Genomic DNA, 12,792 nt, shown 5'->3' with positions numbered 1-12,792 from the left:
GTCTGACCAGGGTCTTACAAAGCCTCAGCTTCCTTGAATATTCATCACTGTGTAAACATATCCACACAACTGTATCCAGAGCACGGGTTGTGATTGAAGTCAAATTCCTCTCCCATGGTTTTATGACATTAAAATGTGCAAAAATTTGTAAGAGGTTTATCATCAAAATGATCCAGCCAGTCATTAGTTACAGGGGTGTCCTTCAGTTGGTCAGTGGATTTCCCATAAGGCCCATTACCATGAGCACTCCAATGGATTTTGCACATGTGCCCATTACAATTATCACTTCATGACATAAACAGGATCTGAACACTCACCGGTTGATTTTTTAAACTGCTCACCAGTTTTAAAGCCTGTCCTGGCAATTCCCTAAAATAAACAGATCACTTAATTATTTGATAAATTTATGTTATAGAACACATCAGACCATATAGGAACATTGCATGTGCTTACATATAGAGACTTTTCAGGGTTCATACCAGCGCCCAGCAGACCAAGTCCATAACGTTTGTTTCCGTCTCTACTTATTCCCCTGTTCCCTTGTAATTTATTTACTCTCGCCTTCCCATCAACCCCAGGTTGCTTTTTGTTGCCCTTTATCTACACTGACTATGGCATCGGAACTCTACGACTACCTCTTGCACGACTGTGGACTTATCTCTTGGTGTTTTTTGTTTTGCACTGATGTTTTGTCTTTTTTGTCTCTTTGCTGCCTTGTATAATTGATGTCTCATTTATGTTCTGAATGCAGTCCAAACCTATCGTCTATGAAGCTGCCGCCAGCAAGTTTTTCATTGCACTTGTGCCTCACCATACTTGTGCACGTGACAACAGACTCGATTTGACTTGAGTAGTACTTTTTGCCATACCTAATTAAATGAGTAGGACAGCAACTAATGTTCCATGTTCCAATATGTCTTTGGGATGGACATGATGGTGGGGGGGGGATGATAGTCTCCTTCTATGCTGCAAATATTCCATGACCATGATCTTTCACATGCCCACCTTCTCCAGTTTAGTGGTTTTGCCTCTCCCCTTCATGAGGAGTCATTTATATATATGAGTACAGCCCAATGCCCTCACTAATATATACAGCACAGTGCACTCAGAGGTATGGCGTATAGCAGTCTCTCCTCATATTGAATGCAGCTGAAATCTTCATTGATGCAAAGGACAGTCCATTGCCAATTAAAACCTACAGATCAACATGGTTGCAAGCATTCACATGCTCACTGGGCACCAATTTGAAATCTATTCCTCATCAATGAAGAATTGGCTTATTGTCAAATGCCCTTCCTAGTTTAACTTCAATTTTAAATCTCTATTTCACCCAGGAAAAAGGGGAACTCTGGTGGTAATGCTTATTGCCAGGTGCAAGCATTTGGGGACTAGTTTCCCTGGAGTATAGGGTTCCTTAAGGTTATGACAGCCGGGGATGGTAATGGGGATAGGCTCCAACTACCTATAATGGCATGATCCTCAAATAGCCTCTGACAACCAAGTCCAGCCCCTGGCCCTCGTGTGTAGCTTAGCTACTAAGCCTGATAGCACCGTTTCTACTGGCAGGAGAAGGGGCAAAGGTAGTTTACTGACGCTTTAAAAATCAGTCACTTCAGGTAGATAGGGCTCATCAGCTGTGGTTGGCAGCTCATCTAGGAAAAGGAAAACTCTAATTTCAAACTGCCACCATCTTGTGGCTAAACCCACTCATGGGGAAGGTTTCAGGAGTAAAGCCTGAGGGAAAATTCCGAAGCTAGAGTTCCTAAGGCCCTACATTCAGTTCAATGCTGTGGTGCCAAACTGTATCGGTCAGGTGCATGGAGAGGGGAGCTTGCTACATGGGTAACAGCTTGCTCCCCATATCGTACTGCCCTGGCTTGTGTGTTTAGACGGCTAGAACCCAACATTTATGATCAACTCTGACCAACAGAGGTCTTCAGGAGTCTGAGGAGGTCACCTCAAGGAGATATATAAAATCATGTGGGCATGGATAAAGGAAATGGTCACAGCATTTTCCCCAAGGGAGGGGAGTCCAAAACTAAAGACATATATTGATGGGAAGGATTTTAAAGGGATCAGAGGGGCAAGTTTTCCCATGCAGAGAATGGGTGCATATATGGAATGAGACACCGAAAGAACTAGTAAAGGTAGGTATAATTACAATATTTAAGACATTTGGACAGGTCCATGGATGGGAAAGGTTCAGGGGCTATGGGCTAAACACAGGCAAATAGGATGGCATGGATGAGTATTCCACATTATATACAGTACTGTGCAAAAGTCTGAGCCATATACCCTATATACCCTAGCTCTAGATATATAGAGGGAGAGAGGGGGCGAGAGGGAGGGATTGAAGGAGAGATTAGAGGTATAGAGATATATTAGAGTTATATATAATATAGATACCTAGGGAACATCAGACCTTTGCACTGTAGTAATTTTATGTATTGCACTGTACTGCTGCTGCAAGGAAAAAAACATTTTATGACAGGTGAGTGATGATAAACCTGATTCTGATATGGGTCTGTAGTGCAGACTGAGTGGGAAGGGGGCAGGGAGAGGGGAATAATGGTTGAGAAAAGGGGAGGGAAGAGGGGAGAAAGCAGGAAGCATCAGAGGGACATTCTGTAATGATCAATAAACCGATTGTTTGGAATCAAATGTTCTTACCTGGTGTCTTGGGGCTGGGTGTGTCTGCACGTGCCACCCTCTGCCCCAACAATCCTTCTCTGCCACCTGTCCTACACCCCTCCCACAGCACTTCACCTTCACCACTGCCAGCATCTTTTGCCCCCACTAGATTTACAAACTCACTCTCCACTCCACATTGACAAATCCTTTGGGACCCCAGCTATATATGTGCACCTAAGACTTTTGCACAGTGCAGTAGTGCCAAGACTCTATGATTCTGAATCCTTTGAGGCTCTCAGCCCAGCTTTGAAAGCAAGAAGAATTATGTAAGCCCACATTCATACGCCACAGCAGTGAGATAGTCAATAAAAATACTGCATTCTCAGAGTTAACATACTCAGCTTTCACTTTCAGAGTAGATTGGTCCAGTGAGTTCTCATGGCTTCTGTTGTCTTGAGAGTATCCAATGAGGTCAGGATTAAATAATTTCAAAATATCTGTGGATTAGAAAGATGATTGGGAATTTTAAGTGTTATGATAGTACTCAGATACAGCCTAACAGGCCAGATCTTAAACATCGGTGGGGGGGGGGGTTGGGGGCGAAGTCCATGTTGTCACTAGGAGAACATGCAAACACTACACAGAGAACACCGGAAGTCAGGATCAAACCTGGGGGCTGCTGGAGTTGTAAAGTAGCAGTGATACCTGCTGTGCCACAGTGCCACAGTGCCACTCACCCTAGAACACAAAAAAGCTTATAAACTCATGGTGGACATAGGGTAAATTCACATGGCCCTTTTCCCAAGAAAAGAGAATCAAAAACTAAATGGTATAGGTTTAAAATAAGAGGGGGAGCATTTAAAAGGGGCTTCTTCATGTTTATATGAAACGAGCTGCTTTTGAAACAGGTGCAACATAATACATAAAGTGGGGTCTGTGGCCATGTGGTCAGGGTGTTGGACTAGCGATCTGAAGGTCGTGGGTTCGAGCCTCAGCCGAGGCAGTGTGTGTGTCCTTGAGCAAGGCATTTAACCACACAATGCTCCAGTCTATCCAGCTGAGAATGGGTACCAGCAAAAATGCAATAGACAGGTATCCTATCCGGTGGGGTGGGGGAGGTCTTGTACTCTCAGTCGCTTCACGCCACAGAAACACAGAAAACCTGATGGGCCACAAGGCTCATGACAGACTTTAATCTAATAATACATAAAAGACACTTGGTTCGGTACGTGGATAGGAAAGCTTAAGAGAGATATGGGCCAAACGTGGGCAGATGGGACTAGCTTGGCTTCATGTTCGGCATACCAAGTTGAACCAAAGGGCCTGACTTGGTGCTGCATTTCCCTACTCTGGGGCAAGAAGAGCAACTCCTAGCCCAGGCCCGGAAAGAAGAGTGGGACCAATGCTTGACCCTCCTTGCCTTACTGAAGGGACAGCTCACTGGCGCATACCTGGAAAGGGGCTTTGCATCCTGAGAGATGGATCCTCATCAACTCTTTAGGTAAGAGAACACAAAGAGAAAAAAGGTTACATTTACCATCATGAAATCAACTTACAGGCTACTCTGCCCACTTTTCCCATGCTGGATCTTGGAATGAATTACCCCAACATCCAGATTTGTGTGGTGGTAGGCCAGGTGTCCGCCTATTCTGAATGATTGGCCAGCAGATTGAAGGCAAAGATCAATAAGCTGATACTCCTTGATATTCCTGGAAAGAGGCATCCAGCATGTGATTAAACCCAGGGCTTCTGAAGGCTTTTGTTTCCATTTATTAATGAATTTAGGTTGGTACCAAGGACCCAGCCTATCTTTGTATGGAGAAGAACTCAACCTTCTTGATTGATTCCCACTGCAGAAAGCATACTCGCTTTCCATAGTTATTGATCATGAAAAACAGCTTTTCTAGATTCTTCCAGTAATTTGCTTGATTAGTCTAGCACAAACTGTGGGCTGAAGGACCTATTCCAATGTTGTAACTGTTCTAAGATATTGTCAATTACTTTGAAAGGGGCACATGGGGGTTTTCTGAAGCAGCTTTCTCATCCACTTCAGTAATCCCACTGAACAACTTTGACGATGGATTCCGAAAACAGAATGTGACAAAAATCAGACAACGCACACAAAATGTTGGAGGAACTTAGCAGGCTAGGCAGCATGGATGGAAAAGAGTAAATAGTTGACATTTTGGGCCGAGACCCTTCATCAGGACTGTTTTTTTAAAAAGATTTTGTTGTATGTATTTCAGCAGTCACTTCTTAAAAGACCTGAGAAAAACTGAGGAAGTTGCTTGTTCAACAGTAGTTCGGGACAGGCATTAAATGCAGGCCATACCCGTGAGGCCCAAATCCTGAAGGTGAACAAATGACAGCAAAAAAATCCTTATTGCTCTTCTAGGGAATGCCATGGGATCTGCTATTTCTAACGAGGATAGCAACCAGAATCTTTGTTTAATGTTAGTTCCTCAAGGCTGTTTGCCCATCACTCTAGTGCAGGGCTTCCCAACCTGGGGTCCATAGACCCTTGGCTTAATGGTCTTGGTCCATGGCATAAAGAAGGTTGGAAACCCCTGCCTCGTGGAAAAACAGTCTGGATCTCTGTGGATACACGAAAAATTCCAGACACTGGGGTCTGGAGCAACGCATAAAATGTTAAAGAATTCTGCATCTTCCAGTAAATTTCTCCCCCTCTGTCTCTTTTTGCTTTCATCTTGATCTACCCAACCCTCATCACCCTCTCCTTCTCCTCATTCACCCTGATGATTTACCTTTCACCAGCACACTCTTCTCACTTGGTACCTTGCCCCACCACTCCCATCTGCTTTATCCACCTCCTCTCCCTTCATTACGTGCTCCAGCTTCCTCTCCTATCAGATACCATCATCTTCAGCCCTTTGTCACATCCATCTGTCACCTCCCCGTTTCTGGTGCTATTCCCACTCTTCCCTCCTTTACTTGCCCATCATCCTTGGACCGCCTAAAATTAGCCAGCCTTTCCCTCCACCTTTTTGTTCTGGCCATCTCCCCTCTATATTCCAATCTAGATGAAGGGTCTTGACCCGAAGCATCAACTGTGCACTTCCCTCCATTGGTGCTGCCTGAGCCAGTTATAAGAGGAGATTTACAAGTGTTGCCAGGTCTCAAAAGACTAAGTTATGGAGAGCAGGTTGGGACCCCTTTTGTTTTTGGAACTAGGAGAATGAGGAGCAATCTTATAGAGGTGTATAAAATCAAGAGGGTCTTAGATAGGGTGAATATGCAGATTTTTGCCATTGAGGTGAGAGGGGAAAGATTTAATAGGGACATGAAGGGAAACGTATTCACCCAGACAAATGTTCAGTGTATGCACTGAGCTGCTGGGGAAGGGGTTGAAGGAGGGAATCTACACTATCATTTAAAAGGTGCTTGTATAGGCAAACAGACAGGAAAGGTGGAGAACAGGGCTTCTCAACCTGGTCTCCATGGATTCCTTGCTCCGTGGCAATAAAAGGTTAGGGACCCCTGGTTTAGAAGGATATGGGCTAAATGCTGGCAAATGGGACTGGTTTCAATGAGAATCTTATTCAGTATGGAGCACATGGGTTCACAGGGCCTGTTCCTGTGCTGTATGAATCTATGACTTTTGCACCTTGTGCTTTAAGCCGGGATTTTTAACTTATTCATGCTAGGATGAGGATAGTGTTTGCGTGACCAACACTTATTGTGCATTTCTCTAATTCCCTTTGAGCTGAGTGGCTGAAAGTATAGTTAGTAAGTCATTCACATTGGCAAAGGTTTGGAGACATATAAAGACCTGCCCAAGTTAAGCTGGCAGATTTCCTCCCCTGGAAAACATTAATAAACAGATACATATTTTTTACAATTGTACAGCCAGATGCTTCACAGTCACTAATAATAGATTTTTATTTCAGATTTATCACATGACTTGAATTACAAATAGCCATCCATCATGGGATTCACACTCCTGGTGCTAGCTTAACTACAATGCCACTGGAACCCAGTTTGCACCCCAAGTGTGATAGAAGGAATAAAAGCATAGACTGTTTCCTAAACAGGGAGAAAGTTAAAAAAAAATCTGAAGTGCAATGGGACTTGGAAATCCTCTCGCATCATTCCCTAAAGGTTAATTTGCAGGTTGTATCAGTGGAGAGGAAGGGAATGCAATGTTAGCATTCACTCCCAGAGGTCTAGAATATAAAAGCAAGAGTGTGATACTGAGGCGGAATAAGGCACTTGTGAGACCTCACCTGGAGTATTGAGAGCAGTTTTGGGCCCCTTATTAAAGAAAGGATGTGCTGACATTGGAGAGGGTTCAGAGGAGGTTCATGAGAATGATTCTGGAATTGGAATGAGGAGCGTTTGATGGCTCTGACCTGTACTTGCTGGAACTTAGAAGCATGAGGGAGGATCTCATTAAAGCCTATCGAATGTTGTAAGGCCTAAATAGAGTGGATATGAAGAAGATGTTTCCTTTGATGGGGAGTCTAGGACCGGAGAGCATAGCCTCAGAATAGAAGGATGTCCATTTAGAGAAGAGATGAGGAGGAATTTTATTAGTTAGAGGGGGTGAATCAATGGAACTTGTTGCCTCAGGCAGCTATGGAGACCAGGTCACTGAGTGTATTTAAAGCGGAGTTTGATAGTTCTTGATTGGTGAAAGGTTTATGGAGAGAAAGCAAGAGATTGGGGTTGAGAGAGAAATGGATAAACCATGATGAAATAGAGCAGACTCGATGGGCTGAATGGCTTAATTCTGCTCCTATGTTAAAATTTCTAAAGTTCAAACTAATTTTATTATCAAAGTACATATATATTACAAACTTGGGTTTCATTTCCTTGCAAGTATTTACAGGAAAAATAGAAAGCTACAATAGAATCTACAAAAAAACACATACATATATAAAGATCGACAAACAAACAAATGCAAAAGAAGACAAACAGTGCAAATAAAAAGTGTAATACCAGGAGCATGAGGTAAAGAGATCATGAAAGTGAGTCTCCAGTCGACGTTTCAGGCTGAGACCTCTCATCAGGGCCAGTCCCAATGAGACTGAAACATCAACTGTTCACTCTTTTCCATAGATGCTGCCTGGCTTGCTGAGTTTCTCCAGCATCTTGTTTGTGTTGCTTCAGATTTCCAGCATCTGCATGCTTTCCCTTGTTTGAAAGTATGTCTGTGGGTTGTAGAACCAGTTCAGAGTTGTGCTAAGTGAAGTCATCCATGCTGTTTCAAGAGCCTGAATCGTTGTAGGGTAATAACTGTTCCTGTGGGACCTGTGGATTCTGTACCTCCTGCCCCACTGGTAGTGAAGAGAAGAGAGCTTGGCCTATTTCAGACTCAGGCTAGAATACTGGTATCCTCCACAGCCCAACAAAACAGGATGCTATCATTGCCACCGAGAATGATTACACACAGACTGCTGAGTCTGGAATAAGTAACCCTCTCCACTCAGAATCTTGGATAACTGCAGTGTTAACATTGTTCCTTCATAGTTCCTCTATTAAATTGCAAATTGATGTTTATAACAGGACCTTCGTTATTTGGGTTTCGGAAGGGTCTGTTTTGTTGTACACTCTGGTGAATGTTCTTCTTGGGAGGAATCCCACATCCATCCGAAGAATCCCCTCCTCCCTCCTTGAAAACTATACTTACAAATGTGATTCCTACCCTACCCACAGGGAAAAGCAGATAGTGACTGAACCATTCAGACAGCTGTGTTTCTGACGACAAGAAGCATAGCACTGACTTACATTCAACTGGTACCCAGGACCTTTGCCTGTTGCTAGTTATCTGCAAGATGGTAAGATTCATCTTGATCCTCCACAGAATACTTCATACTTCTACCTTATACTTTATTGTCGCCAAACAATTGATACTAGAACGTACAAGCATTATGGGAACACACATCAAAGTTGCTGGTGAACGCAGCAGGCCAGACAGCATCTCTAGGAAGAGGTACAGTCGACGTTTCAGGCCGAGACCCTTCGTCAGGACTAACTGAAGGAAGAGTTAGTAAGAGATTTGAAAGTTGGAGGGAGAGGGGGAGATCCAAAATGATAGGAGAAGACAGGAAGGGGAGGGATGGAGCCAAGAGCTGGACAGTTGATTGGTAAAAGGGATATGAGAGGATCACGGGACAGGAGGCCCAGGGAGAAGGAAAAGGGGGAGAGGGGAAGCCCAGAGGATGGGCAAGGGGTATAGTGAGAGGGACAGAGGGAGAAAAAGGAGAGTGAGAGAAAGAATGTGTGTATAAAAATAAATAACGATGGGGTACGAGGGGCAGGTGGGGCACTAGCGGAAGTTAGAGAAGTCGATGTTCATGCCATCAGGTTGGAGGCTACCCAGACGGAATATAAGGTGTTGTTCCTCCAACCTGAGTGTGGCTTCATCACAACAGTAGAGGAGGCCGTGGATAGACATATCAGAATGGGAATGGGACATGGAATTAAAATGTGTGGCCACTGGGAGATGCTGCTTTCTCTGGCGGACAGAGCGTAGGTGTTCAGCAAAACGTTCTCCCAGTCTGCGTCGGGTCTCGCCAATACATAAAAGGCCACATCGGGAGCACCGGACGCAGTGTATCACCCCAGCCGACTCACAGGTGAAGTGTCGCCTCACCTGGAAGGACTGTCTGGGGCCCTGAATGGTGGTAAGGGAGGAAGTGTAAGGTCATGTGTAGCACTTGTTCCGCTTACAAGGATAAGTGCCAGGAGGGAGATCAGTGGGGAGGGATGGGGTGACGAATGGACAAGGGAATCGCGTAGGGAGCGATCCCTGCGGAAAGCGGGGGGGGGGAGGGAAAGATGTGCTTAGCGGTGGGATCCCGTTGGAGGTGGTGGAAGTTACGGAGAATAATATGTTGGACCTGGAGGCTGGTGGGGTGGTAGGTGAGGACTAGGGGAACCCTATTCCTAGCGTTGTGGCGGGAGGATGGAGTGAGAGCAGATGTGCGTGAAATGGGGGAGATGCGTTTGAGAGCAGAGTTGATGGTGGTGGAAGGGAAGCACCTTTCTTTAAGAAAGGAGGACATCTCCCTCGTCCTGGAATGAAAAGCCTCATCCTGAGAGCAGATGCAGCGGAGACGGAGGAATTGCGAGAAGGGGATGGCATTTTTGCAAGAGACAGGGTGAGAAGAGGAATAGTCCAGATAGCTGTGAGAGTCAGTAGGCTTATAGTAGACATCAGTAGTACCCATTCTGACATGTCTATCCACGGCCTCCTCTACTGTACCCATTCCGACATGTCTATCCACGGCCTCCTCTACTGTACCCATTCCGACATGTCTATCCACGGCCTCCTCTACTGTAAAGATGAAGCCACACTCAGGTTGGAGGAACAACACCTTATATTCCATCTGGGTAGCCTCCAACCTGATGGCATGAACATTGACTTCTCTAACTTCTGCTAATGCCCCACCTGCCCCTCGTACCCCATCTGTTATTTATTTTTATACACACATTCTTTCTCTCTCTCTCCTTTTTCTCCCTCTGTCCCTCTCACTATACCCCTTGCCCATCCTCTGGGCTTCCCCCTCCCCTTTTTATTTCTCCCTATGCCTCCTGTCCTATGATCCTCTCATGTCCCTTTTGCCAATCAACTGTTCAGCTCTTGGCTCCATCCCTCCCCGTCCTGTCTTCTCCTATCATTTCGGATCTCCCCCTCCCCCTCCCACTTTCAAATCTCTTACTAACTCTTCCTTCAGTTAGTCCTGACGAAGGGTCTCGGCCTGAAACGTCGACTGTACCTCTTCCTAGAGATGCTGCCTGGCCTGCTGCGTTCACCAGCAACTTTGATGTGTGTTGCTTGAAATTCCAGCATCTGCAGAATTCCTCGTGTTTGAATCATCATAGCGATATTTGATACGGAGAATGTACTCTAATGATGCTGCTGGCTGGGATTTTACAGGATTTTGATCCCCGCAACAATGAAGGACCAGGTGATCAGGAGGAGAGCCCTTAGGTAGTGTTTTTTTCCCCTTCAGTATGTCTGTCTGTCTGAATGGTAAAAGCCTTGTGTTGGGCAAATACAAATGCAAAGAGATAATGAGCTATGTTGGCTAGTTCATTCAGTCCCCAGCACCGCTGTCAATCTCACTCACCCCAGCATAATATGGTCATGAAATTCTTGCCCTCCCTCTCTAATGCTAAGTCTCCCAATTTACTGGGATTTCAATGTCAACAGAGGGGAGAATGGAACAAAATAATGCTGTGACTTTCAGGTTAAATCATTACCTTGTCGACTGTTCAGTGTCCTGTGGTGAACCAACCTGGAAGTAAACAGAGTATATTAGTGCATTGTCAACACATTCCACACTGACTGGTTCTCAGGCAATAATAAGCAAACAGTTCTACTTACAACGAGTGAATCCCCCATCATTGCAACAACCTTGATCTCTGACGGTCTCAAAGTGTGGACTGTGGAGAGTTAGACAAACACAGGTTAAAAATAAACCCAACAATTTTATCGTCCAAAACACACAAATTGCTGCAGGAACTCAGCAAGCCAGTCAGTATCTATAGTATAGAGGGGAATAGACAGTTGCTGTTTTGGGCCGGGGCCCTGAAAAGGAAGGGGACTTAAGGCCAGAATAAGACCACAAAACTGTAAGACATAGGAGCAGAATTAGGCCATCTGGCCCTTTGAGTCTGCTCTGACATTGAGTCATGGCTGATCCTTTTCTCTATCTCCTCCTCAATCCCAGTTCCTGGCCTTCTGCCCGTAACCTCTGATGCCATGTCCAGTCAAGACCTATCAATCTCCGCCTTAAATATGCCCAAAGACCCGGCCTCCACAGCTGCACGTGACAACAAATTCCACAAATTCACCACCCTTTGGCTAAAGAAATTTCTCCGCATCTCTGTTTTGAAAGGGCACCCCTCTATCCTGCGGCTGGGAATGAGGAGGTAGGGGGAGAGAAAGGAGTAAGGAGGGAGCTAGAGAAGTACTGGAAGTTGGAGAAATCGATGTTCATGGCATCAGATTTGTTGCTCACTTGTCATGTACTGTATATTAGGTGTTGAGAGAATTATTGTGAAACCAGGATTATATCACTTTTAGTTCAGTGGTAGGCAAGGAAATCCGATAAGGAATATGTATGGAAAAGCTGGATTCACTGGGTACACTCTGCCTATAGTCATATTCTTCTGTTTCCGCTATTATTTTGTTGGTGTCTGTTGAAGGAAGAACTTTGACCAAGTCACAGAAGTTTCAATTCAGGTGATCAACTTTCCTCCCAAATGACAAAGAATGTCTTCCAGTGATGTGACGGATTCAGCAACATCTGAAGCTCAAGATGACCTGGATTTAAAGCTTTACCATAAATAAACCTCTAACTATGCACTAGACTATAGTGTCAGTTTAGGTTTCAGGATGGGTTAAGCTTAAATTCATTAGACATGCAAATTTATGAAGAGTAGACAGTAAGAATCTTTTCTCTTTGTTGGTGGTATCCAAAACCTGAGGGCATAAGTATGTGAGAGGTAGGAGATTTTGAGGGGATCAAAAGGGAAGTGTTTCCACACTGAGATTGGGAGATTGTGGAATGCACTGCCTGATGAAATGGTGGTGGACAATACACTCACAACATTTACAAAACATCTATACAAATACATGAGTCAGCAAGGCATGGAAGACTACATAACAAACAGCTATCGATGGGGTTGGTACAGATGAGAACAATGGATGGCATAAATGTGCTGGGCCAAAGGGCCTGTTTCTGGGCTGTATGACATTATGACCTTCTGAATCCTAAAGCGACTAATCCTGACTCAGGTGCAAGTACCTCAGTTGAAGGGCCAACACCTGAACTTTGGTGTTCGTGAGTTCAGCATATCTCCAAGCATTTTATAACCAATAAACCAGCTTTCGAAACGTCATCATTGGTGTAATACTGGAAAGGCAGTAGCACAGCAAACTCTAGCAGATATGATAACGGAGTGACAATCCATTTTAGAATTATAAGCTGAGGGTAGGTGCAGAATGCGCTGCCTGATATGGTGGTAGAGCCAAGTACATTAGAGACTTTTGGGAGACGTTTAGATAGGCACATGACTATGAGGAAGATGAAGGGATATGGACATTGTATGGGTAGAAGAGATTAGTTCTTGGGGATTATTTGATCAGTACAACATTGTGGGCTGAAGGGCCTGTTCCTGTGCTGTACT

General features: G+C 44.6%; 1 protein-coding gene across 2 annotated transcripts in view; it reads right to left on the bottom strand.

Annotated features, from left to right (window-relative positions):
* plb1 (phospholipase B1) overlaps nt 1-12,792 on the bottom strand; it is a 195,944-nt gene that overhangs the window by 160,935 nt on the left and 22,217 nt on the right. For both annotated transcript variants that reach the window (XM_063040679.1, XM_063040678.1), the window contains exons 4-8: nt 10,985-11,043; nt 10,861-10,895; nt 4,083-4,126; nt 3,029-3,128; nt 318-369 (exon numbers count right to left, since the gene is read on the bottom strand). In XM_063040679.1, coding sequence (XP_062896749.1) covers nt 318-369; nt 3,029-3,128; nt 4,083-4,126; nt 10,861-10,895; nt 10,985-11,043 — 290 coding nt within the window. The remainder of the gene's footprint in view (nt 1-317; nt 370-3,028; nt 3,129-4,082; nt 4,127-10,860; nt 10,896-10,984; nt 11,044-12,792) is intronic.

This window comes from Mobula hypostoma, chromosome 2, assembly GCF_963921235.1.
Source record: "Mobula hypostoma chromosome 2, sMobHyp1.1, whole genome shotgun sequence".
Lineage (NCBI taxonomy): Eukaryota > Metazoa > Chordata > Chondrichthyes > Myliobatiformes > Myliobatidae > Mobula > Mobula hypostoma.
Note: the sequence above shows the minus strand (reverse complement) of the source record. Positions and strands in the feature narration are given on the sequence as shown.